The 27,427-nt window shown below is 44.2% G+C and overlaps 1 protein-coding gene across 1 annotated transcript; it reads left to right on the top strand.

The window, feature by feature from the left end:
* Window positions 1-320: 320 nt before the first annotated feature.
* Window positions 321-26,040, top strand: NFKBIE (NFKB inhibitor epsilon). Its single transcript, XM_083604581.1, has 6 exons — window positions 321-953; window positions 20,102-20,204; window positions 21,422-21,650; window positions 21,761-21,849; window positions 22,807-23,055; window positions 24,188-26,040. The coding sequence occupies exons 1-6, from the start codon at window positions 556-558 to the stop codon at window positions 24,251-24,253; spliced, it is 1,134 nt and encodes a 377-aa protein (XP_083460707.1). The 5' UTR covers window positions 321-555; the 3' UTR covers window positions 24,254-26,040.
* Window positions 26,041-27,427: the final 1,387 nt, after the last annotated feature.

The following is a 27,427-nucleotide window of genomic DNA, read 5'->3' as shown; positions in this document are numbered from 1 at the left end:
CATTTGCATAGCCCCCTCCTTCAAACTGATAAAGAAAATCTGGCACCCAGAGGTGGGGCCATGTGCGACCCTAGCTTGCGCGATCTCTTATTCCTTCCACGTTTCCAGTGTCCGTGGGTTCAAAATCCTGAATAGGGGCTTCGGCGTTGCTTTCGTATGCGAGCGGTGCAAAGTCTACCCAGGGCTCCTTTCACACGTACATGCGCGGACACGTGTGCGTCGCGCCGGGCATACGGCTTGGCTGTGTGCGCGTCGGGGCGTGCGACGGGTGTATTCATGTTCACCGTCTTGCCGCTAGGCGGCGCCTGTTCCCTCGGAGGCGGGCTTGGCTCCGGCGGAGGTGGGCGGAGTCAGGCTGGTTAAGCGTCGGAGCTGCTGGCCCCGCGGCTCTTTGACGCGCGCCGCATCGCCCTCTCCTGCTCGGCTATGCGCCCTCCGCGCTTCCTCCCGCCGGGGTTTCCTGGGACGCGGCTCTGCTCCAGCCTTTAGGCACCGCCAGGGCTCCGCTTTGCCTCGCGCCTCGACGCCCCTCCTGCTGCCTGCGCCGCCGCCACCATGTCGGGAACCCGGAGCTGCTGCGACGGCAAGAAGGACGTGCAGGTGGAAGGCGGCATCTACCTGGAAGAAGGGCAGTGCGACTCCGGCCTCGGCTCTATCCGCTCCCTGCAGGGCCAGCTGCCCGAAGGCGAGCCCCGGTCGCCGGCACCCCGAGGGGTCCGCTCGGACAAGGCTGCCGATTTCCCGGACGCGGCCGCAGGCAAGGAGGGCTCGGCGTCGGAGCCGGACGAGCGGCTAGATTCCAGCTACGGCTCTTCCTCGCTCGTCGAGTCTTTGGCGGGGCTGGGAGAGACCCCTCGGCACCCTGGCGAAGAGGAAGAGGAGGAAGAGGCCGAAAGGGTCCGGCAGCAGCTGCTGCTGGAAACGTTCGCTTTCGTCTCGGAGGACGGAGACACGTGAGTGACCCCAGCACGTTCTCACGTGCTTGTTTCAGTCCGTGGGAGACAGGAGACTTGAAAGTCGGCGCGCGGGTGGGGCAGGTTGGGCGAGTGGGGGCGTCTGCTGAACATCAAACAAAGTGCGAACGAGCGCGTGCACACGGAGGCAAGACACCTGCGCGCGTGCTTTCTGCACTCTGGGGAATACGGGGAAACTACTAGAGGGAGTCGCGTGTGGGTGGAGGGAGGGGTGACGTTACTAGCTCAGTCAACATTTCCAAACTCAAGGAACACCTTAAGGGTGCTTCCCGACACAAGGGTGTTGTGGTATCGCTGATCTTCATGCATACAAGTTTGGTTTGGGGTTTTTTTGCAGCTTACATGTAACGATGCTGCAATCAAAATAATGTACCGTATTTCTCTCCTCATCCTACTCACCTGCAATACATTCTACTCACCATACATCCTACTCACCTGCAATACATTCCGTTTCTGGACAAAATCGTGGTGTAAACGTCCAGTTTGCAGTATTCGGCCTCTGTCTAGACACAGCCTAAAAAGTGCCATCTGAAATAAAAGCAGCCCAGCCCATTGTTTATATGGGATCTTCTTGTCCCCAGATATGGGGTAGCCCTTCAGATCCAGCTGTATTGCTTCAAAAAGTGTGTTTTGTCAATAAGTATATGATGCAGGCAGTTGGCAAAGGTTTCTCTGAAATTCCTTAAATGTGGGACGTAGTTGGGGTTGAATGGATGTTGGGAGGGGGGTTGTTATTTTGGCACCTCTTTCTGTTCCTTCCCTCACAACCTTCTGCAAACCTGTTTGGCAGCAGTTTTAGTATCAGTTTTATTTTTCCATGGGAGTTGCTCAGTTCCTTATTTGTTCATTGGAAAATAGATTGAACATATAAACTCTGCTGTGATCATTGGTGCAATGATCCCCGATCTTTTATGGCTTCATCTGCACAACAAACCTGTGGAGTAGGCATGTGGAAAGAGCAGGAGGCTCAGAATGAGTTGCCAAGGCACTCTAAAAGGTTGGGGGTGTTGACTCCAAATCCAGCCCCCTCATATCACCTTGGATCTCTGGCTGAAAGATCCATGGAGTTTTGGGAAGCAATAGTTGACATTTCCAATTGCACAACCAACCTAGCATGGGGATGCTTGCTGGGAGTCTGCTTCTACGCAAGTTGTTCTTGCCTTAAAAAAAAGAAGAAGTGGTGAAATTGGGGCATCCATTAAGTTTTCCATGACCTCTAAGCCATTTATGCTTTTTATAGCCGCCTTTGTAGAGTAGAGGCAAGTTTGATGACTTAGTAGTGTGAAAGGCAAACATCTCAAGCCCACATGACTTCTGTGATGTAGTAGTGCTAGTTTCTCTTGGGGCTCTGATCTGACACATGTTTTTCCGGAGCTTTTAGGTTCGCTCTTGGGGGCTTTGTGCTTGTAAAATGTAATCCTGTACATTTGGAGAGTGGGGGTTTCATATCAAGCAGGAAGTAATAAGATTGACTCTCCGCTGTTGGTTTACCATAACTAATACACCGTCTGTGGCCTCCTAACTTCCTCCTGATCCTGCATCTCTGATGCGATGAGCCGTTTCTGCTTTTTCCAGCCTGCCGGATGTTTCCAGTTTCCACTCTGGCATGGCTGGGCTAACTATAGACACTATGGCAGTGTGACCTGTGTGCTGAACAGATTAAAATGGCAGCATGGGGGACAGCTTGGTGTAGAATGAGTGGCTGCTGGTGGTGCAGTAGCTGCTGAACCCTCATCCATTCATCCTTTTTCTCTCAAGTCACCTTTCTACCCCCCTGTGTTGCTTTTGCCTTTGGACGCGACATGAAAAGTATGCCCTACCAGGGAGAAGGTCTGGGCATGGGGGAAGAGTTCAACATTTCCTTTCGGCTCTCTCCTCCACACCATTAAATCACTTCTGCCTCCAGCTCTGTGTTTGTCAGGAACCTGCAGTTTTCAAACATAGGCTGGTTATTGTTGATTGGTTCTCCTACCTCCTAGATAAGTCTATAGCTATGGAGGGGGGAAATGCTAAGTTTGAAATTAGATGGTGGGGAAAGTCTCCAACCTAATCAATTGTTTGTAGAGAGGGTGGGGAAACAAGAAGATGCATCTTATTTTGCAAGTGCTTCCATGCCTCTCCTAGTTTGGAGGCTTGGGTAGAAGCAGTGAGAGGTGTCCCCTCCAGGAGTCAAGGCGGTGACAACACCTGATTCCATATAGAATGATCTATTTGAACTTGTTGCCTTGTTTTACTCAAAAGAAGAACAACAGTAGTAATTTTATTATTTATTCCCCTCCCATCTGACTGGGTTGCCCAGCCACTCTGGGCAATAGCTGGCCAACAATGTTCCCTTTGGCTGAGAGCATCCTAAGTGGCAGAGTGGGAATTACGGGTACTTTATTCATGGTTTCTCAGCAGTCTCCACTGAACAATATCACTTCCTTGTAACAGTTCTAGTGATGAAAGAACAGAAGTTTGTGGCTTCAAATTTCTGCTTCCTGTTTTTTTTTAACAGCTGCCATAGTGAGAATGGAGATGGTTCTGAATTGGATTGGTGTTTTTTAATCATTCCAAATTGCATGTGTGTTTGCTGGAGCTATGTTGGTCTGTTGTACAAAAAACAACATGCTCAGTGTTGGTTTACACATGGACATCAAGTGATGTCTTCCATATGTGAATTGTCCATCATGGAATAGAATTTTCCTATTCCTCCTGTACATCACTTTTCAGTGGAGTACTGTATGTGCATTTGTTCAGCTTCAAATTCAACACATAGCTACTTTCTTGCGTTTTTTGTTTTATGGGGTACATATCCCACCCTTCAAAAGGGTGGCTATAAACTGCAGAAATGTGTGTTAATTCCTCCCCGCTTCCCTCCTATGATACTTTATTTTAACCAGGTCTTCATGCTGTTCTCCAAGTTTTTCTACACGTTTGCTCTCCAGTCACACACCCATTCTTTCTTCTTCTCTCCTCAATCCCTCTTTGTCCAGGTGTTCTGAATTCTGCAATTGTAGTACATTCCACAGTAGACCTGCAAAGGGGACTTAAATGGATCTTTGTATAGGGTTGCCGTATTTCAACAAGTGAAAATCCGGACACAAAAGTTGTTGACAGTGCTGATATGGGTTGCCATATGTCTGGATTTTCCAAGGCATTTTGACGATTTCCACCCAAACACTGCTTCTGACTGTAGTATTCCAGGTATGTCTGGGAAATTCTGGACATATGGCAACTCTGTTCTTTTTCCTGAATCCAGAATTCTTGGAGGGTTTTCTGGTCCCACTTCATCCACATTTCCTAGAAATGAAACTATTGAATCAGTCTTGAAGCGGTTTACATATATTCCAGCTGTAGTCCAGGCCACCCCGGTAGATGTTGATGATTTACTAAAGCTAGTTAAAACTACTTTTAAGTGGCTAAAACTTGAGACCTTCAAAATCTGACTCCAGGCATTCTTGACGCAAGATAATGGTTCCGTTTTTTTTTTAATCAGCACAGAACCCTCTTTGTGTTGGATAGGACTCTTAATACATGGAGAGTTCTGTTTGCAAGTGCAAGGCAGTGAAGATCATCATGACTCAAGGTGAGATGTCCACAAGACCGGGATGGGAAACCTGCGGCCCTCCCACAAGTTGTTGGGTTACAACTCCTGTCAGCCAAAGCCAGCATGACCCATGGTCAAAGATGATGAGAATTGTATTCTTAACAGAGTCTGGAGTGCCTAAGGTTCCCCACTCCCTATTGCTAGAGGATGCTTAGTTACACAGTGTGAGGAGAAAGACTGCTGTGAAAAAGATAATGGTGACCTCTAGTCCCCACTGATAGGGAATGAAATTCCACTGTGAGGAAGTCTTCTAATCTGGCAGTGGAATACTGACCAATTTCATTTGTGTGTGGCTGCCATTTTGTTTTGCCTTGTAGCTGCTTGGTCTAGTGAGGCACAGGATTCCCCAACCTGAGTGGCAATGAGATGACAACTACCTTTTTTTTACTGTATGGAAACAGTTGTATCTATTTTGGTAGGACCGAATATGCATGTGGTCTCTAGTGGGAGTAGGCGACGGCAGGGAAGCCTAACTGTGGCATGTGGTTAAGTACCATACTCTCTACTGACTGTTGGGAAATCACGTGTCGGTGACTTCTAGACTGAGGTTTGTAGAGCAGAGACTTGGAAGGTCATTGAGTATATTTAAAGCTTGTCCTGATAGGGGTTGGGTTGGGGATGTTTGCTCTTCATGTGGTGGTGCCTGTAGGTAAGCGATAGTTTAAAAAACTGCTTAGGCTTTCCTGCCTGGCCTGGAACATGTGGCTCTTGTGGGATGTTCAAATTTAGCCTTGAACAAAGGAGGACAATAGCTTTGCGCAGTAGGGCTGTAGCCTTTTACTGATCTAGATTGGCTTAATCAAAGCTGCTGTGTTAATCAACCAAAGAGGCATCTCAGAATAATTTGTGCAATGCACTTTATTTTTAAAATTACGTTGTTTTTAGTATGAGTACTTACAAAAATCTTGCAGATAGCATGCATGCCCTCCACTTTCACACAGGAGGAAATGCCTCTTCTAAGAGGTGCCTGCTGCAACAGAATCATAGAGTTGGAAGGGACCCCAAGGGTCATCTAGTTCAACCCTCTGCAATGCAGCAATCTTTTGCCCAAGGTGGGGCTTAAACCAACAACCCTGAGATTAAGAGTCTCATGCAGTACCAGCTGAGCTATCCCGTATATGTGCATCCTCAAAAAGAAGGATCTTATGATAATTGGTCTTAACTGTTTCGGCACCTGCAAAAAAACATTCTGGTTTAGACAAGCGTGGAAAGATGTGGTGATTTTAGTTTGTTTTAGTATTTTAACTTTTGTATGTTTTAAAGTATGGTTGAGATTTATTCTGGGATTTATTTATTTTTTACTGTTTTATCTTTTGTAAACTGCTCTGAGGTTTTCCTCAAGCAGCATATAAACTTTATGAAGTATGTATAAATAAATAAATAAATAAATAAATAAATAAGAACCAAGGCAGGCCTAATCAACTGATAACAAGCTACCGGTAGCACTGCTGAAGCATCAGTTAAGAGACTTGCTCCCCAAAACTCTGGCAAGAAGATATTTGATTTACCGCCTCAGACACAAAGAAAATTTTGTTAAGATTTTCCACAGGTGGTATCCAATACCAGCTAAGTTGGCAAAGATATATAAAGTTGGATTTCATCAGTTAAGAGACTTAACTCTCCAACCTTTGTTGGAGATGTGGTAAAGAAATAGGAACAACAGTACATATGTGGTGGAGGTGTGAGGAAATTAAGAAATTCTGGACAGTAATACATGAAGAATTAAAGAAGATGCTGAAAATATCAATAATTAAAAAACCAGAGATACATCTCCTTGGATTGATAGGGGAAGAGGTACGGGGGGGGGGTAGAATCTTATATGCAAGCACAGCAGCTAGAGTAGTGATTGCTGCTAAATGGAAATCACAAACTCTACCTTCAAGGGAGGAATGGATTTGTAAATTAAATGAATACTTAGCTTTGGCAAAACCTAACAGCTATTACAAGAATTCAATTGAATCAAAAATTAAAAAAGGAGTGGAAATGTTTTGATGAATATATGGAAAAATATTGCTCAAAAAAAGATATGCTAATATGCCTAGATTAGAAATGTAAAGTATTTGAGTGAATGTAAGTTAGTAAGGAAGGACAATAAGAATACATAGATAAATTGAGAAGTCTGTAGAATGCAAAGATAAATGTAATCTCAGAATGTAGAGGAAATCGAGTGGGGGTGGAGGGAAGCGGGGGGAGGGACAAAAGAATATTATGTTTGATTGAGGATTTAAATGATAAATATATGTGGGGATGGGGATGATGTGGTAAAGGCTTTGGTATATTTGCATTGTGATGTAATATGGAATAAAATTAACAAAATTTTATAATAAAACATAGAAAAGAGATTTGCTCCCCGGTGACGTGTTTAGATTTGAGAGAATAGTTATTATCTTCAAAGAATTCTCGATGCTTCTCCAGCATAATCCTAAATTAGTCTTACGTGGTGCAACTGGAAATGATTACCATGCAGATGTTGGGTTGTTTTAGAATTTGTAATCTTTCAGTGGGGAAAAAAAGATGCTGAGTTTTGTAATAGGTGCAGTTAGAAGGCACTTGGCATAGACCAGGTGACAGCTGGAGGCTTAGCATATATGAGAGACATAAAGGAAGTTTGCATTATCCCTCTTCCAAATGGAAAGCATGCATGAAGGAGTTGTGCTGGCTAGCCCAGCTCTTCTGCCACCTGCCATGCCCCCTGGGCTGCCTTTGTGTGATGAGACCCTTGGGCCAACCTGGATATGCTCTTGTGCGGAGGAGCCTTATGCAGATCTCGGAAGAGGCCGTGTGCAAGTACAGGCGAAACTGCCAAGCGTTTGTATTGATTAGGGTGGGCAGCACAAACCCCTTGCACATGCTTTTAATGCATGAAGGGATGGAGAGATCATAAGAATTCCCCCACCCCCGTAAGTTCTTGCACAGTTGAATTAGCTCATTGCCTATGCAGGAGGCTGAGCAAGTATTCTTAATGCAAGTGTCTAGCTCTTCTGTGATTGGAGGAGGGAGTGGAATGGGGAAACTTGTAATGAATATCAAATTTATGCAAGGAGATGTTAAAGCAGAGGGACTCTCTTAAGATGAAAACTTCCAGAAATCTTCTTGGATGCTTTAGAAGAAGAGGATCCAAACTCCCATTGCGTAAGAATCACTGTAATACAGGCTGAATAGTCTAATAAGACTTTGCAAGGGCGAATGTTTCATTCCGATATCTTGAGTCTCATCTTCTTGTCCACAGTGAGTGTGCATGTCCTATGAATGGGAGATTCTGAATCTCTGCTTTCATTCCAAAGATGCTTCTAGCGCCATGGCTGATATCGCTTACACAAATGTCTCAAAAACCACAAGGTGAAGAATTTCACGATGACTGTTCTTTTTTAGATTTTTAAATGTGTTGACTCAATTTTTGGCTTCAGGATGTGTACACATTGGAACTGACTGTGCTAAATTAAATGGAAATTACATTGGGCGTTCATGCTTCATTTCTGTCACCCATGGATTTTAGAAGTTGAGCTGGAAGGAGCATGCACCGAGTTCTCAATACACAGAAGCTGACATCTGTGGATATCAGATGTTACTTCCCATCCAAGTCTTATTTTTTTAGCACCACTGGCAACTCATATTCAGTTTGCTTTACAAAACATAACTTACTACAGTAATTCCAACAGTGCCATAAAATATTAAAGCACACATTTTAGAAGGGAAGATACTGACTGGAAACTAATCATGACATCTCTAAAATGCACTTAAATGAAGCCTGATCTATACAGGCAGTAGAAACCTGTAATGGTACAGTCAATACAGGTGCGGGACACTTTGCAATTTGCACAGGGAGGAAGGTACTTTCCCTGATTTGTTAATTTGCTATTTTGCATGGGATTTTCCCATACAGAAGGGTTCAAATTTATGGTTCCCATTTGCAGCCTGAAGTGAAACATTCCATTCTGCCTCCTTACTTCCACCTTATTCTGTTAATGTGTAGACCAGGCCTAGAAAATATTTTCTAGCAGTTTGTAATGGTGAGAAGGGAGTAATGGAGGGTTGGGAAGAGCAAGCTTCCATGGTAGAATCTGCTACAGCAAATGAATGATCACTCGCTTAATCCAGGTAGATGGGAATTCCAGATTACATGAGGTATTTTGAGTGCTGGCATCTCATAGGTGGAGTTCTAGGTGTGGGTCTCAAATATATCCAGGGCTTAAACTGTTTGGGATTTTAAAAATAAGCCGAGACCAAGGGCAATCGGTTCTGTTATCTAGAAATTTTTTTATTACAAAGACAGCACTTGCTAGAACATGCGATCTCCCCCTTCCCCCAGTCACTTCTATGACAAAGTTTTATTAGTGCCCCCTGCCCTCCTGCCAGTGGAATAAACTATCATGACTTTTCATTATTTCCACTAGACCAGCAGGTTGTGGTGGAGCAATTTTGCATTCTTCTGTTGCAAGTACCTCCTTGGCTTGCTCTAGAAGAAAGCAAACATTAACAACTGTTACCATTCAGCAACTGGGCATTCCCAGGCATCTGGGAAATGAATTAATGCCAGTGAGGCACTAGTTCATGGGAACATTGCCCAGCCAAAATGTGCCAGTCTAATTGGCATGTATGCAAGGTAAGATGCTGGGGCAAGTAATAACATGTAGGGATGCATAATGTTAAGGATTCTGTGAATTCTCCAGCTATCTAGCTACACAGCAGTTTTGAGTTACCTGGATAGACCTTGGGAAGCCTAGATTTATGTACTACCTCTGGCACTGATCCAGTTTGTCAGTCTTGGGGAAAGTCACCATCTTTCACTCTTGTTTCCTGTGTAGAAAAAGGTACCTGAGTGAATGAGGAATCTTGGCAGGACTTGTATCCAAATACTTTAGCTCTTCCTCATATGCAGATGTGCACATTTGTCATTCCCTTTCCAGTGATTGGACTTGCCATTGATTGGAAGAAACCCAATTGGCCATAGTCATCTGCAAAGGAAAGATGATTAAATCATGATGATTATTTTTAAAATCAGTTGCATTTTTATCCTATCATTTTAAACATAAAAGCTTCTTATATCTTGTACTTTGTTCAGGAACTTAAAGCTTTCTTTATTTCCTAAAGAGAGAGCAGGATCTCGTTTGCAAAGGAAAGATTGGGAGTGCACTATTAGGCTCTGTTGTGCAGGGCAACAGATAAAGGCACCAAATTTGACAAGCACTGAGCTCTACCTGAGGGTGGAAAAGAAGAATGATTTCTGTTCAGTTTCACCCTTCAGGTTTATCTGTCACATGCATCATAAGACCACAGGTGATAGACAAATGAGTATGGCTTAGGAAAAACTACATCTTCTGCCTGTGTGCTGAAGACTCCCTATTGCTTATATGGTGCCAATCCCAATTTTCCTTAAATGAGGAAAATTGTACTGTCTAATACTTTGTTTACCTTGGATTAGTAGCTAGTGCCCCTGGAAGCTTTTAGGATGCATTCCACTGAGTGAGACCCAACACTATCACAAAATTCCTCAATTTTGAATTTGCTGCCTTTGTAGATTTGGTGTGCGCACTTTTAGTTCAATTAACCTCTGTGCATCTTAAATTACACAGCAATGTGAGCTTATTGCACAAGAAGGCTTTCACCTATGATCCCAGATGGGTCTTCCTTTAAAAAAAGAGCAGCAAACAAGATGTGGCTTCAGTCTTAATACTGAAAAGCCTCTGAAGTCTGTGACATTATATTTTCACTGGTGTTGCCTTTGGCTTTCTCTTTGAAAGGAAGGGCTTCTGTTCCTTTCTTCACAAATGTCCCTTTATGTATTTATCCTTTATAGTCCTTCGTGCAGGAGTCTCTCATGTGATCTTTGTTTCCTGAAACTGATGGGAAAATTCCACAATATGAAAAGGGTTGGCGAAAGCAGTTATGGAAATCCAAAGAGGTTTGAAATAGAGAGGATTGAAATAGCTCAGTTTGGTGTTTGTACATTTTTAGGAAAAGTGCATATTTCCAAAACAGGTCTTTGTCCCTGTGGGCAAGAGCAACTCCCGTTCCTCACCTTTAGGATACCCATGCTCTAAAATCTACAGCTGCCACCTTGGTAACATCAGGCCACCAGGCACAGTTAATTAGTCAGGTATATAATACTGCAAGGAGGCTGAGAAACTGGAATAGCAGGGAGGAAAGTGTTGATTAGGGGAGAGAGAGAGAGAGAGAGAGATGTGTATTGATACCACAGTATTGTAAAAAGGTTACTGTCGGACAGTTTTTCTTGGTAAAAGAGGTCAGTTAAGACAGTTAAAAAAATATGCACTGGACAAGTGTGGAATTCCCCTCTTTTATTTTTCTGGAGAGTCTATTGGCTTCTTGGTATCAACAGTGTTCATATTTGTTTCGGTTTCTTAGCCCCCTTTTTTCCTTCCCTTTCATAGCTATTATTGGATAAATGGTTCAGTTGCATGCATTTCCCATCTTACTTCCTAAGGGGGGGGGCACCAGAGCGAAGTGGTAATGGATGAATAGTGTCATTCCTTGTATTCAGTTTCTGTTGCTTATTATAAAAGTTTGTAACATATGCTCTTTAGTCAACAAAGCAGAACTTAATTTGAGGAGGGACTGTTGCTTAGCAGTGGAGCATTGGGTTGGATGCAGAAGGTCCCTGGCATTTCCTCATAGAAAATTCAGAAGATGAGAAAAGGCTACTCCTCTGCCCGAGAACCTGGGGGGTGTTTTGGGGTAAGTAGAAGGCAAATCTCTGGGTGATTTGCAGTAGATCAGCGAGGATTTCTGATTCTCAACTGCAGCAACAAAGTGACTCTGCACCCTAAAATTATAGTGCTGGAATAAAAAAACACTTGGGGTGAGCAGGAATGGTTTTTTGTGTGAGCAGACTGAGTTCTGTTCACTTCTGCTCCCCAAAGCAAATTCCTGGGCTCAGAATTCCCTGAGTGCATGCCTTTTGTACAAAGCTGGTGGCTCTTGGAGGTTTTTATTTTAACACTAAAGTGAGCAAAAGAAGTAGATCCCACAAACCTGAAGCTTCCTCCAGGGGAAGACATGCAATATTGTGCTAATCTGATTTGGTAAGTGGCAGCTTCTTGGGTTATAAACAGAGTGAGGACATAGGTCCTGAATCAGTTCTTTTAATTCCCAGACCTTCTATTGATCTCCCATCAGCTCCTGACTGGCTTGGAGAAGGAATGACCAGTTTTGCCCCCAGAGTCCTCTGCTGTACCATACACAGTTCAATGGGAAGCACTGGGAAGCTGTTTTAAAGGCATCTTCTTTGTCTCTCTGAGCTGTGAATAGTGACATAGAATCATAGAATTGTAGAGTTGGAAGGGACCCTGAGGATCATCTAGTCCAACCCCCTGCAATGCAGGGATATGCAGCTGTTCCATATGGGAATCAAACTTGCAACCTTGGCATTGTCAGCAGCAGCTCTAGCCAACTGAGCTATCCAGGCTGAGTGTTGTGTGTTAGAGGTTTGCTAAAAGGTACAGGTAGGGACCCAAAGGAATGCATGGACCTTGTTATGCAGGAAGGCCTGGTCCCAGTCTAATAATATATATTCAGCTCATGGTACTCTGGGCCACAGTTTCCCATCCGTAATATTACAGTGGTAGTATTGCACCTGGTTTACAGAAAGGATGCAGGAGAGCTACTGAGGTGATAATGCCAAAGTGCTTCGTGTGTTTTGTTTAGACGGGTTTGTATTTGCTTTTTTACCCTGTCAGAGCTGGGTTGTGTACTGCTAGGCTGAGCTGAGGGGATGGGAAGAAGGGAGGAAACGGCGCAAATAGCTCTTGCACAATAAATAAACAGGCTCCAATATTAGACCTCGGCTCCTCCTCTGTGTGCTTTTCTCTAGAAACTGCAGCACATTTGGGAGAGGATAATTAAAGCTTTAAAGCCTGGGCCTGAAAATAGGGCTATTCCCTAGCATAGTTCTGTGAGGTGGGGAGGGAACTGTATAAAATCCAGGCCAAGTAAACAGCAGCTGAAGCTTCCCCTCCCCCACCCCTTCTTGCCTCATGATCAGGGACTTCCCACATTGACACTGAAATATCCCCACTCCTCCTCTATTGTAAGTGCACATTAGTCTCACTGTGACTAGGTAGACACCGTCCTTCCATGAATCACGCTCAGGGCTGTGTATGCTCTCATTCTCAAGCCACATTCCTGACCATGGGGGATCCTGCTTACTCCCTATTTCCTCCTCCCTGCTCCCAAACAAGCTTTGATATTCTGCCAGTTGTTGCAGACAGTAAGGACTAGAAACACCATTCCTCCCAGTCACAAAGTTCAGAGATGAGTATGGATCCTTCTGCAGCCTTAATAGTACCAACCAAGCTCATAAGGGTTGGGGGAAGGCTTGGGGGAACCCCCACTAGGTTTGCATAAGGACAAAAAAAATGAAGGAGGGAAGCCCCTCTCTAAGGCTGGGTTGGCAACAGTGTCCTTGAGGACCCACAAAGCCTTTGAGCCCCCCTGCTTACGACTCCCTTTGTCACAAGGTGGAGTGAGGGGTTATGTCTCCCCCACACACATTGAAAAGTACATAGAGCTGAAGGAGGAAATTGGAAAAAGTGACGCTTCCCATGGTGTATCTCTCTTCCATTTTCTGTGTTGACTTGCTTGTGTTTTGCAAGTTGATATTGGTGGTCCATTCACTTCTAAGGCTATACAGAGGTACCTCTGTTTAAGACCAGCCCTGTTTACGAACAATTCGGGTTACGAACTTCCGCAAAACCAGAAGTTTACCTCGGTCTACGAACTTTACCTCGGTCTAAGAACGGAAACCGAATGGTGGAATGGCACCGGTGGCGGGAGGCCTCATTAGGGAAAGCACACGTCGGTTTAAGAGTGGTTTCGGTTTAAGAACGGACTTCTGGAACGGATTAAGTTTGTAAACCGAGGTACCACTGTATTTGAAGTAGCTTGTAGCTGACAGGTTGTTATTTAATGTGTGTGTGTGTGTGAGAGAGAGAGAGAGAGTGCGTGCACGCTTTCAGGTTTGTTCTACCCATATAGAAAAATGAGGTAGTAGACAGGGCCATGCTTTTTTTAGCCGAAGGGTACCCTATTTCAGTGATTATGTACTCCAAAACAAACCTGCTTGTAAATAAAGTTTAGCACACTGGGGTGAGAGATTCTTGCTTAGCTCACTCCCTGTTGTATTGATTTTTCTATGTGCAAGGTTTTTAACTGAACAATATTATTGTTAGTCTGTAGTCTGAAGTGAAATATGCCATTCTACCCCTTCATTCTATAGCACAGACTCCATGTCCTCTGTTGCAGTTAAGCAGCTGCTGCTGCTGCTTTGTCCCACCAATGGGCATCTTGTAGAATTACAGAGGCAAAGCTGGACAGGTTTCTGCCCTAAAGGAATTGATAATATACCCATGTGCTTGGGTCCCACCCCCACTTCTGCTATAAAGTATGAAGGAATGGGGACCTATTGATACAGGTGCAATGGCAAGGGTTTTTGTTTTCATACATTGCTTGAATAACTTGGGGCCAGATGGTGTGGAAGTGCCCTTCTGTTCTGGACAGATTACATTTGGATCCAGACAGTAAAGCAAACGTTTGGATAAATCTTTCAGTTTAGTGTTATTGAAGCAGATAATGATGCTTGGTATCTTGTGATGGTGGCCCAGCCTCCCCCTAGAATGGGAATTTGGCTGCCCTTGCTGGCTGTTGTGAGGAATTCTTGGGGAAAGTGGCTTGGTTAAAATAGCCCCAGAGAATTCTGTGCAGTCTGTCAGATAAAAGCAGCAATGGTTAAAGTTCAGCCCGGATTGCCTTGTTGGAAAGTCCCTGTTCCTGAGAGTTCTTATCTGCTACATACTTGTTAGGAAGCAAGAAAGATAAACTTCAAGCCACACAAAGTCAAAATGTAAAAGATCTGCAAGGATAAACTGACCGTTTGTGTGTGTGTGTGTGTGTGTGTGCGCGCACACACACACACACACACACACACGCATGTAACGATAGATCCTTGGAAACAAGAGCGAATTAAACATTCGTAATCTGGCACCAAACAGGACATAGTTTGTGGAAGCAAATTTCAATGGAGTCTTTTGCTGGTTTCCAGTTTGAGATCGCTCAGGCACAGGTACCATCTAGCAGAGTGTTTCGGCTGATGTTTGATTGAGAAGATTCTAGTGCAGTTGACTTTAGGTCCTGTCTGATTCCAAACCATCACTATAACTTCTCTTGCTAATTTTTGCTGTCTCTTTATTGATAATACTCTCAAAGCTTCTGAGCAGCATTTTCTGTACAAGTAATACTGAAATGAAATGCTGCATTTGTAGAATATTTAACCTTTCTTTAGTTCTTTCTGCTTCAAATTAGGATCTTATCTCTTCCAGTTCTCTCTGTACCATGTGATGGTGAGCAGAGGTTACTATCATTATTAGGTGTGGGGTGTTTTTTGGAGGGGGTGGGTAGGCTGTGTGCCTGGGTCCCCTTCTAGAGACCAACTCAGCTAGCCCTTTGGAATTTGTTCTAAAAATAATCGTAGAACCAAAACCAGAAGCTAGCTGAGGTGGTCTGTCCCAGCAAAAACAAACAGTCTTGTGGAACCTTAAAGACTAGCTAGTATGGCATAAACTTTCACAGACTACAGACCACTTCATCAGATGCATCTGAAGTGCACTGTTACCCATGCAAGGTTATGCTACAGTTCATAGTGCTACAATACTTTTAGGGTTTTAAGACTCAAAAAATGACTTTTAAAATGATACTCTCTTATTCAGTGCATCTCACTTTTGTCTTTGGTAAGCCAGGTTTTGAAAGGTTTTTGTACTTTTGAGAGCCAGTATGGTGTAGTGGTTAAGAGCGGTAGTCTCGTAATCTGGGGGACCGGGTTCGTGTCTCCGCTCCTCCACATGCAGCTGCTGGGTGACCTTGGGCCAGTCACACTTCTTTGAAGTCTCTCAGCCCCACTCACCTCACAGAGTGTTTGTTGTGGGGGAGGAAGGGAAAGGAGAATGTTAGCCGCTTTGAGACTCCTTAAAGGGAGTGAAAGGCGGGATATCAAATCCAAACTCTTCTTCTTCTTCTTCTTCTTCTTCTTCTTCTTCTTCTTCTTCTTCTTCTTCTTCTTCTTCTTCTTCTTCTTCTTCTTCTTCTTCTACTGTTCCAAAACCCTGTCAGACCTGTTTGGCCAGAGGTAGGGGTGGGGCATGTATGGCATGGAAAGAGAGGCCTCTCTTCAATCCAGATTCCCCTATCAAAAACTATTGCCTGGCTTCAGCCTTTGTCACTACCTCTTCCTCTTCCTCTTACCCACCCCCCAAACCCCCAGACACTTCCTCTCCTTTTTACATTGATTTTAGCCATAAGAAAAATAAATGCAGGAACACTCAGATATTTTACACTGTGTTCCTAATTGTATTTAAGGTGTTTCATATCATCCTGCTTTAAGAATAAACAGTTTGGGGACTTCAGTTATTGCAGTGTTAATCTAGGTGCCTGTTTAAGGTGGTTAAGGTTGTAATTTGGAGTTTACCAAGTCTGAGGGACTAGATAACTCAGATCCAACTGTCTTGCAAAGTCTGAATATGGAGGCCAGTTGCAAATCGTGTGGGGAATGCTGAGCTGTGGGGTTTTTTTTGTTTTTTGTTTAAAATGCTTTGCTTTTGGGCAATTTGTTTTAGCCAGGCTGGTCGGGAAAGTTTATGTAAAGCTTAAGAAACTCCTTCTCCCCCCCCCCCTTTGTTTCACACTATCAAATGACACTATGCGCATGTATGGGCAGATGGGCCATTTAAAAGGCTTTTGTGGTCTTATAATTACGAAGCTGATTTAAGTAAGGTCTTGGGCAATTTCGCCTTGCTTAGGAAGCCACTTGTCAGTGGATCAGCCCAGAGAGTGGGATGTTTGGGGTCTATGCATACTCTGGTCAGCCACTTTAGCTAACATTAATGAAAAACAGTGTTATAAGACGTGGAAGAGCCTAGAATAGAGGATGTACATCCATGGAAATTTGGAGTGATATCCAGCTAAGTCATACGTACTTGAAATGAACCCATGGAAATAAATGGAAATTGCATGCCCACAGATCACTGCATCTATTCCAGGTATGACTAATATTAGGTATCTGCCTTTGTCCCATAGCGTGCTACCCCTTTTCTACACAACTTCCCTGTTCTGTTGCTGTATTTCCAGAGAACCTCCCAGTGCCTAGGTCACCTGCAATTTTACTGGTGTGCTCTAAATAGAAATAAATGGCACCGATGTAAACTTAACTTTGCATATGAAATAAAGAATCGTGAGGTGGCTTGTAGAACAGTCCTAACATACTTTACTTAGAAGCTGCAACCTTTTTTACTCCCCTGGCTGTGTCTGAATTGCAGCCTTATAAAACCAAAGTAACTGAATGCGAAGAGAAACCTTCAGAAGGACCCAGCCTCTCTCTTCCCACAGTGTCTTCAGCCCTCTATGGGCAACAGCAGCTGTGCACAGCCTCCTTCAACTCTCCCCTCCCCTTGTTGCTGAGGCAACTGTGGGTGGCCACATCTCCGGCAGGGCAGGGAAATTCCCCATGCCCATGTGACCTTGGGCTTCCCCTGGGGCCTTGCCTGTGCCTCAGCCACATACGTTGCTTGGCTTGGGGAGCAAAGACCGTCCGTTCTCTCTGCTTAAGAGTCCATTTGTCAGATGGAAGCCTCGTAAAATGGTGCTTGGGCAGCTTCCTCTAGGCAGCCCCAGCCAGGGCTGCTGTGATGGCTTTTGGGTACCTTGGACGGGCGCCTGATTCCTTTCCTTTCCCCCCTCCTTATTTCCTGATTTCTCTATGACCTTGTCACTACCACCTCCCATATCCCTTCTCTCTGCCTCTATGGAAATCCCCTTTGTTAAACGCTCTGGAAACGAGAAGGGCTGCGCGACAATACAGTAAAAACGATTCTCTAATTGCAGACTTGTTTTAAAGCACATGGTAACTTTGAATCGGTCGGCTAGCTTACTGGAAATACATTGTAAGCTGATCAGTTCCATGCTTATGCAAAAGCAGTGTCTTGTGATCCCTTTTAAAGATGAACAAACTTTATTACGGCATAAGCTAGGCCGGGGAACCTGTGGCCCTCCAAATGTTGGACTGCAGCTTCCATCATCCCTGACCACTGGCAATGCTTGTTTCATAGAATCATAGAATTGTAGAGTTGGAAGGGACCCTGAGGATCATCTAGTCCAACCCCCTGCAATGCAGGAATGTGCAGTTGTCCCATACAGGGATCAAACTTAAATCTTCGGCATTATCAGCACCACACTCTAACCGACTGAGCTATCCACCTCCATCATCTGAGCATCTGGACTTCAGCCCCAGCATCTGGAGGGGTTGCAGTTTCTCACCCCAGCATAAGCTTTTCTGGACTACAGTCCATCAGATGTTGTCCTGAGTTTCCACACACTAGGTTGAGGAGGCGGCATTCTGAAGAAGTAAAGTCCATGAAAGCTTGTGCCATAATAAAGTGTCATTTGATGCTTTGCTGTGTTTGCTACTGCAGACTATCCCTCTGGAACACATTTCTAAAAGTGTATCCCTTTTTTTAAAAAAACTGGTTGACTCTGATGCATTGTATTTGTTCTGGAATTATTTCTGAATGTGGGCAGGGCGATGCATGAGTACCCACTTTTAAAAAAGAGAAATCACTTGATTTTTCAAAAACTGTTTCATTTGGTGTTTAAATCGTTTTTAGAAAAGCATCCATTGCAAGTTTAATATACAGTCGTACCTTGGATCTCAAACACCTTGGCTCCCGAACAAATCAGCTCCTGAACATCGAAACCCAGAAGTGAGTGTTCCTATTTTTGAACAGTTTTCAGAAGCTGAACGTCTGGTGCGGCTTCCAAAGTTTCCGGTTGGCTACAGGATGCTCCTGCAGCCAATCAGAAGACACACCTTGGTTTTTGAACTGTTCGGGAGTTGAACGCATTCTGTTCGAGAACCACGGTACAACTGTATCAGGTTTAACAATTACCTATACTTAACAGCAGTGAAAACTAGAAAGCTGCTTTTCTGTCCTTGATCTATATAACTAAGTTTATCTCTTGCATCCTAGCTTCTATATGCAAGAGGGAAAAAAGAAAAGAAAAAAAGGAGGGATGTATAAATGATGTCAAGTTGTGACTATGATGTGGATTTAGTAGCCTTGTTAATTGAAATAGCTGCTTCTTCATTTTGTTGGAATAAGGTTTTGTGCATGCATCCCGTATTTATTTTCAAACACATTCAAAACCCTACTTTCAGTTTCAGGGTAGTGGGAGTGCCTGCTTTGTACCTTTGAACAGCTAGGAGTAGTTGGATAGTGCAGGGTGGCAGCAACCCTCTAAGGCCTGCTCAATCTGTGAGGTGATTCATGAATTTATGTTCTGGTAGAAACATTCAACAGGTAGAGTTGCATAAGAGCTGCTGGTGTGGAGAATTTTTTTTTGAGAATTTCCATCAGACTCCTCTTCAGACTTGAAAGGAGTTGATGAGGCCTAGTGTGAAACTTCTGCCATGAGTGCAGCCTGTCTGTGAAATAGCCATCTGAGCTGTGATCTCTGCACTGTAGGCAGAACTAGCTATATGGAAGCTTCGGGGGGGGGGGGGGGGAATTGCTTTTGATGGAGTGAGTCTCTGCATGAGTCTGTTCTCAGTCCTTGGATTGCTGACTTCAGTCATGGCCTGCCTCTCATTGGGCCATTTGTGTTAATGCTGGTGCTACATACTATTGTTGCCACAGATTATATTTTTCCACTCAATCAAAGTTGCCACTTTTTGAGAAGTTAATCAGCATTCTAAAAACCACAGCTGTCATGTGCTTAGAGGGTTGTTAGAATTGACCCTTAGTTCAAGAACAGGGGTGCAGCTTGAGTCTTCACTGATGCTCATCTGTTTCATATAACTAGAAGAAGAATTCAGTTGAGCCATCTCCATTTCTTTCCAGTCCTTGTTGCGCTGGGATTAGATGCCATGCAAAGACTACTGGGAGAGTTTGGCATGTATCCCTGGTACCTCTCATTGTATGTGATCTCGTTGTTGCTTGTTTTCTTCCAGAGATGGAGGTTCCCTCTTTTCCTGGTTCAAGAGCAAAGTTTATTGTCTTCCTGGGTTCAACGGTCTTGGATTCTAGGGTTGGTTCTTGGTAGGCTTGTATTTGCCTTGTCAACGACTGACAATCTGAATTAAACTGGTGGGACCTTTGCTGGGAATCCACAATGAGTTCTGCAGCCACCATGCATCAATAGGCACATGTTTCGTCTTCAAATGACGGTGTTCACCAGGAAAATACGTGGTTGACAAATTGCAAGAAATTGCTGTGGAAAAACTGCACATTGCCCTATGAAAAGTTGTAAGCATGTAAAGTGGTTCAGGAAGAGTCATCACTACTGTATATAAATGGAGGTCTAACTGAATCAGTTGTCCAGTAAACCCATGTGCGTGTTTTCTGTTCTAAGTGTGAAGAGCAAGCAAGTAACTTGCCAAATGTTTTGCATGCTTAAAGGGGAGTGTGTTGTTCATGATTCTAGGTTGGTATGACTTGGGCCCTGCACCACAAACTCATATCTCTCTTCTCTCTTTCAGGTTGCTACACCTGGCAGTCATTCACTGTGTACCTGCAATAGCACTCTGCTTCATTGCCCAATTGCCAGTGGAGGTTTTAGAGATCCAGAATGACTTATTCCAGGTATGTGATAGACTGTGGGGAAAGGTCAGTATTTTTCCCAGTCTAGCTAGAAGAAAGAAAACAACTGGGAATCTGGGTCATTCTGTCTTGCTTGTGGCAATTGTCTCTGGCTATAATATTTCCCCCCCCCCTGTACTTACTCCTTGCCTCATTTTTCTAGATCTGGTGGACAGGCATATGCAGATTTGTTATGCTTCTTTTTCATAGATTCATAGAATTGTAGAGTTGGAAGGGACTCTGAGGATCATCTAGTCCAACCCCCTGCAATGCAGGAATGTGCAGCTCTCCCATACGGGGATTAAACCTGTAACCTTGGCATTATCAGCAAAATGCTCTAACCAGCTAAGCTATTGTGACAGTCTTGGAAGTTTTCCTTGAGAATTTGTGACAGTTGCTTCTCAGTGATAGATTTTTGTTATAACCTACCTTGGAAGGATATACACATTAAAAGATGTTACAGAAATCCATTAAATGAGTAATACCAATTCTAGTTACTCTTCTTGTCAATGGCCTCAGTCCAATTTGAGTTGCATGCGGCAACTTGTGCCCTGAATAGGAATATATCCCTTCATCTGGATGAGTCATTTGACCCCATTAGTTATTGGGGGCTAAATGATCTTTGGGGTGTGGACTTAGATGTATATCTGCATCGGCAGAGTGCACAGAATCTGCTTCCCCAGTTGAATAAGAGCACTTTTTCTGAGGAAAAGAACATGCGAGCTTTAAAGTTAATTTAGCATCTACCTCTCATTTTTGCCAAAGGTGGTGTATTCAATGTGAGATTTTTATAAAGAAATCTAAAGAACCAGGGTAATCCAAATTCTGGCCTAGAGAAGACTGCATTCTGCAAGCTATATAAATGATGTAAACTCACACAGCTGTTTGCTTTTAGTTGATTTATTTCTGGCTCTGCCAATCCTGTTGAGGAGGTACACAGGGTACTGATGTCCCATGAATTTTAACAATTATATGAAGCTTACCCTTGAAGGATCACTAGGTGTTGCATATGTGTGTGTCCCCCCCCCCCATGAAAGCTGAGATTTCAGCTGAGATATTAAATTACGCATCCATTCCTGAATCCTGTGTGTGTGTTTTGTGATGCAATTGCAGCATACAGCCAGTCTCGGTTTTGCCCCTGCCTCTTGCACCTTTCTACTCTAGCCCCATTAAGCCTGTGTCACTCTCTTGTAATAACCTTCTCCGTTTCCCATTCACAGACCCCGCTTCACCTCTCCGTGTACCTGGAACAGTCCAGAGTGGTGCAAGCGCTAGTCCTGAGAGGAGTGAACACAGCGCTGCAAGACCGCAATGGGAACACACCACTGCATTTGGCCTGTGAGCAGCAGAGTCTGGAGTGTGTGCAGCTGCTGCTGCAGGGGATCATCTCCAACAAGACCTTGGAGGCTAGAAAAAGCCACCAAGATTTGCACCTCCAGAACTGGCAAGGTGAGATAGTAAAGATTGATCAGGGTGGTGTGTGTGTGTCTGGTGACACACTGGGGCCAGCGTTCGGCTACTTGCCTCGTAGCAACTTCCTGGGATGTCTTCTTCTCCAGGCTTGACTTGCCTACATATCAGCACCTTGAAAGGGAACCTGCATCTGATGGCATTGTTGGTGAAGAGTGGAGCCGACATCGATGTTCAGGTATGGCAAGGGCAGCTGCACCAGAGCCACACGTGCTCTGTACTTTTGCGATCAGGCCGAGCAAGAAGATCCGGCAATTAGATACAGAAAGCGAAAAAGTTTGTCCATTGTGGCAGGGGAGATTAATACTGAAAACGTGTAGGAAGTGCTTATCGAAGTATCAAAAGGTGGGCAGAGGTGACTGAACAAGCTGCAGCTTTGCAAAAACATAGGCTTGCAGAACTGCTTGATCTGCACCACTTGTTACAAGTTGCAAAGTAAATCTGTTATCAGGACATAATTTGGATTTATTAAGAGCAGATTTTTAACAGTGAATAACCATTGGACAGTGTTGCAGCTGCAGGAACAGGACACAGATTAGGGGAAGTGATAGGTTCCATACCTTTGTGATTCCCCACCCAAGATCATCTGAATCTGTGCAGGTTCCTGGAATCCCCCCAAATGTTTAAAATCCCAGGAAGATTTTAAACTCCATGTTCTGTTTTGAGCCTGTTCCTATGTTCATTTGTGAGGAGGCTTAGGAACAGTGTGTCTCTATTCTGCGGGGCCCAGTTTCCAATCCTGGCCACAGGATAGCTCATTTGGTTAGGGCGTAGTGCTGATAATCCCAAGGTTGCAGGTTCGATCCACGTATGGGACAGCTGCATATTTCTGCATGGCAGGGAGTTAGACTAGATGATCCTCAGCATCCCTTTCAACTCTACACTTCTATGAGTCTTTGAAATGTGCTAGTGTAGGACAGGGTTGGCTGACCTGTGACCTTACAGATGTCCCTCTAGTTCCCATTATCCCAGACTATTGACCATGTTGGCTGAGGCTGATGGGAGTTGAGTCCAACAATATCTGGAGGACCACAGGTTTGCTGTCCCTGGTTTAGAGGGTGTTCCATCCCTTTAAGATTCTGTTTCAGAGGCTCACTGAAGTGGCTGATCTGACACCCTGCTTTCATGGTCCCAGGATGGCACAAGCGGAAAGACACCCCTGCACATGGCAGTGGAGAACCATGACGAGATGGCTGTGAAGCACCTCCTTGAAATGGGGGCCCAGGTGGATGCCCAGATGTACAACGGTTGCACCCCACTGCACCTGGCAGTAGGCAGGAAGGACGCTGCGATTGCTGCCATCCTCTGCCAATCGGGGGCAGACACCTTGCTGCGGAATATGGAGGATGAGACGGCCCAGGACCTGGCTGATGAAAACGATGATGTGAGAACCTTTCTGAGTCTGGCTGTTCTAGATTAGGGGCTTGTAGGAATAAGCTGAACAAGTCCCATCAAGCTCTTGAAGCAAGGCCAAGGAGTGCAGGCTGTATGGCGTAGTTCTCAAGCTTTGGCCCATCAGTAGAAGGTGCTTTATGAACAGGGTTTGGAGTTTCGCAACTGGCCATTGTCAGTTGCACCTCTCCTTCCATACCTGTGATTTGACTATTTCCAATTCAGATTAGTCTGGTGTCATCATCTTCTTAAGGCCATATAGCAGGGAGGAGCTGCTGAACTGGCAAGCCTACCTCCTATGTCTCCAGTGCCATTGCACTGTTGAAGCTTCTTCAGTGGAAGGAACTGCAGCAGCTGCATTGCAGTGGAGCAATTTTGGCAACTCCTTCCCTCAGGTAGGGAGGGATGTAAGCCAGCACAGAACTACATGTAGGTCAGGATGAGGCAACAACTCTTTTTCTCATGTATTGGTGCTGCATTATTATTATTATTATTATTAACATTTGTATACATTTGTATAACATTTGTATACCGCCCTATACATGTAGATCTCAGGGCGGTTCATAGCATAAAATCACAATATAAACAAAGAAAATACATAATAAAAACAAAAGCTTAAGAGAGAGGGATTCAGTTATTTATTACTATTTATTAAATTTCTATACCACCCTTCATCCAAGGATCACAGGGCAGTTTACAATATAAAACACAAAAATGCATAACAAAAATGCATAGTAACAAAAATAATACCTCCCACAGTTTCAAAGGCCATAGATTGTTTAATTGGCCGAAGGTCTGGAAGAAGAGGAATGTTTTTCCCTGGCGCCAAAGATACATGACGAAAGTTGGTTCATATGGGGAGAGGCGGTCCTTGAGGTATTGCGGTTACCATTCAACCATGAATCTCGTTGGGTGACGTAAGACATTCCTTATCTTAGCCTAACACGTGTCACAGGATGACACTGAGGATAAACTGGGATAACCCTTACGCTCCACTCCAAGCTTCTTCAAGGAAGGACATGATACAAATGCATTACATTGGGACTCCTCACAGCTAGGAATAAGATTCCTATTTTTCTTTTACAATGCTAATGTTACTGTTTCCTCTCCTTTTGCCTTGGCAGATTCTTACACTCTTGCCTTTTGATGACCTGAAGATCTCTGGCAAACCTGTTGTGTGCTCCAGTTGAACATTGCAAAATGTGAATGAATACATCATTGGGAGACGTATCCCGCTGCTGCAGGTTGATAGGAGCAGAGCTGGTCACCGGTATATCATTCCCCTTCTTGCAGAATTGGAGCCTTTTGTGCTTCTTCAGACACTTACAATAGTGCGCAGGACTTTGGGAGCTGGTGCAAGAGAAAAAAATCGTTCTTTGTGTATTTAATTTGATGGCGTCATGGAGTTGCCGCCTACCTGAGTGACAAGAGTCCAGATAGACAGATTCTATGTTTGCTTTGCCTGCTGTGTTGAAAATTGGAGACACCAGAAGTTCTAGGAGGACACTTATTTTTTCCAAGGCTGAACAGTCAACAGAGGTGGTGTGTCAGCCCTCATTTTTCCTTCTTCCTCCAGCCCCCGCCATTCACCTCAAGTCTGTGATGGAACTATAATAGGGGTTTTTCTCTTTCCAGTCCGGCAGAGTCACTTCTGTTTTTAAAATGCTTCCTTCCCGCACACCAGCTACTTTCTGATCTAGCTACTGCTGCTCAGGCCTTCTGCTTTTCCTTCAGTGGCCAGCTGAGGATTGACTCAGGCTTCTAATTCTGCAACATCCAGGAATGCAAATTGTTCCATTCTCTCCGTTTAGTCCACCTGTTGACTCCCATGGAGGATAACCCTTGCAAGCAGAGTGGACAGACAACTCTTTAGTTCCTCCCTACTGCTTCTGTGACGTGCCAGAAGGAACTTGAAGGCTGAGCTTATGGGGACAAAATGAGACTTTCTCTCACGCCTCAAGATAACTGGTGTTCTTGAGGCCAGAGTCTCAAAGCAAAGGAGCCTTATTCTGTTCCAGTTCTCTTTCAGATTTACTAGCTAATACTGCTGTACAAGCAAGTTCCTTATCTCTAAACTGCCATCCTAAAAACACCACACTTCCCTCGCTGTGCCGGCAACTTGAAGTTCTGCCTGTGGAGCAGGTGAGAACAAGGAAATTCCAAGGCCTACCCCCCTTCATAAAGCGTTGTGTATACTGCTTTTGTTCATCTTGAACATAACCTTTATAGCAGTTGCCAGGAACTGTGTTTTTGTTGTCCCTGCTGGAAGAAGCTGCACATGGCTACATTTCCTGCATGCTGATTCTTAGTATTTGAACAGTACTCCTGCTTAGGAACAGATCTGTCCGTTTTAGCCAGTGGGTAGGCAGATTGTCTTGTTTCTCTCTGCATTCAAAGTGGTGAGTTTGGTGATCCTAAGCAGCCCGTCATGAGGAGACTGCAAAGCTGGGTTTGGAAATCATGACCTGCGGAGTGATAGGACTCTGGATCGTGCGGTATGTGTAACATGTGTAACGTGGTGGTATTTGCTCCTTTGATTATTGTTGTGTTCCACCCAGAGGTTATACACTCTGCTTCTCACCAGCTGCAGCAAGTGTAGAGAAGCATTTGGGTCATCAAATGGCAGGAATAGGAGTTGCTTACATGCAAACTTTACTCTGAACTGGGGAAATTCCCAGTCCCCTCCCTCCCACTATTTGCTGCCTGGGAGCGGCTGTTTGTAACGTGGCAAGTCCTGGATGGCGCAATCAGCTGGGATGTTTTAAGGAGAGGTTTTCTTCTTCCCTGTTTTTTAGAAGACCAACCTAGAAGCAGCAGCAACTTTTATGCGATATTTTCCAGCAAAGTCCTCCTTGATTTTTATATCTGGCTTATTTGCTCGAACCATTAGCTCTTCTTCCCCCTGCACTCCCCCACTGTGTTTTTATTAACTTTTTTTTTTTTGTCTAAACAACACAATAAAGTTTTTAAAACTGGATTAATCTGCTGCTGTTGCAAGTTGCATGGTGTTCCTCTGCATCCATACAAATAATGCGTTGCTTCATAGTAATACATTTCTCCAGTTAAAATCACTGTTCATTACATCTGGGATGGGAGAGTTTTTTCAGCTGGACTAGCAAAGAGGGGTGCAGCAGCAGTTCATCCACAGTGCATGGAGAGTCACAACATGAGAACTGCAGCAGGCTGCTAGACTGTCGAAGGGGAAGTGTGCAAGAAGAGCGAATGCTTTAAAAAACCATGTTTCAAATGTGAAGACGCTCAAAATGTGCTATTACCTTGCGGCTGCTCTTAGCAGCTCCTCCTTGTGGCGCCTTTAAAGCCATGCTGCAAGCTGATATGTACCATGTGGAGAAGCAGAATTATGTCTCTGCTAATTTTCTACACTATCCTCATGGCCACCTTGGTTTTTCTTTTTTTGGGAAACCAGGCTGGTGTATCCACTCTTGCAACATCAGATCAATATTCCTTCTGACAAAGCCAGTTTTATTTGGATTCTTTAGAGGAAGTCTGAATTTGCAGACTGTACTAACAGCTGTGTAGGACAAGGGTAGTCTGTCTTTTTGCAACAGGATATTTCCATAGGGAATAGCCAGCACTAGTTTTTGAATAGCCAGCTCCAAGGAAGAGGAACTCCCTTGCTGATACTGGGAATTAGGCAACTCTCCTAGTTAAGGCTTATTGATCAAAAGCCAAGAGCACCACTATGTTTTTGTGTATGGAAACATGTCCATTATACTCCATTATTTGGTGTTTTAGAAAAATAGGCAGCATTTGTCAGAATCTGGAACAAATGGTAATCCACAGTTTACAATGGCATGACAGAGCAGCCCAATCGAAGCATAGCATTGTAAGCCTTAACCCCCAAATTCTCTGTCAAGTTCTACTGCTTGTTGTTATTGGGGTAGAGGGGGAAAGTAAAACTCCCCAAATAAGTGGAGGTTATGCAGTTCACTTCCAAAGTTGGTGCATGGCATTTTAAAAATGTCAGTTATTACCTCCGGTAGATCTTCAGTTTTACACCAGCTACTTTCAGATATAACAGAGGAAAATGCATCTGTAACTTATGTGGGAGAAACACCACATTTCACACAAGGGAGCACATTGTGAATTTTAAAATGGTCAAGGCATTGTGGCAGAAATGTCCACAACTGTGGGAGCAAATTTTCCCTTGATGCATGATGCAGCAGCAAAAAAATAAAAATATAAAATGCTATTCTAGACTGCATCAACAGAAGTCTAGTGTTCAGATACCACTCTAGACTGCCTGTGTCCAATTCTGGGTGCCACAGTTTAATGAGGACATTGACAAGCTGGAACGTGTGCAGAGGACAACGACCAATATTATCAAGGGTCTGGAAATTAAG

This window comes from Podarcis filfolensis, assembly GCF_964270895.1.
Source record: "Podarcis filfolensis genome assembly, chromosome: 3".
Lineage (NCBI taxonomy): Eukaryota > Metazoa > Chordata > Lepidosauria > Squamata > Lacertidae > Podarcis > Podarcis filfolensis.
Note: the sequence above shows the minus strand (reverse complement) of the source record. Positions and strands in the feature narration are given on the sequence as shown.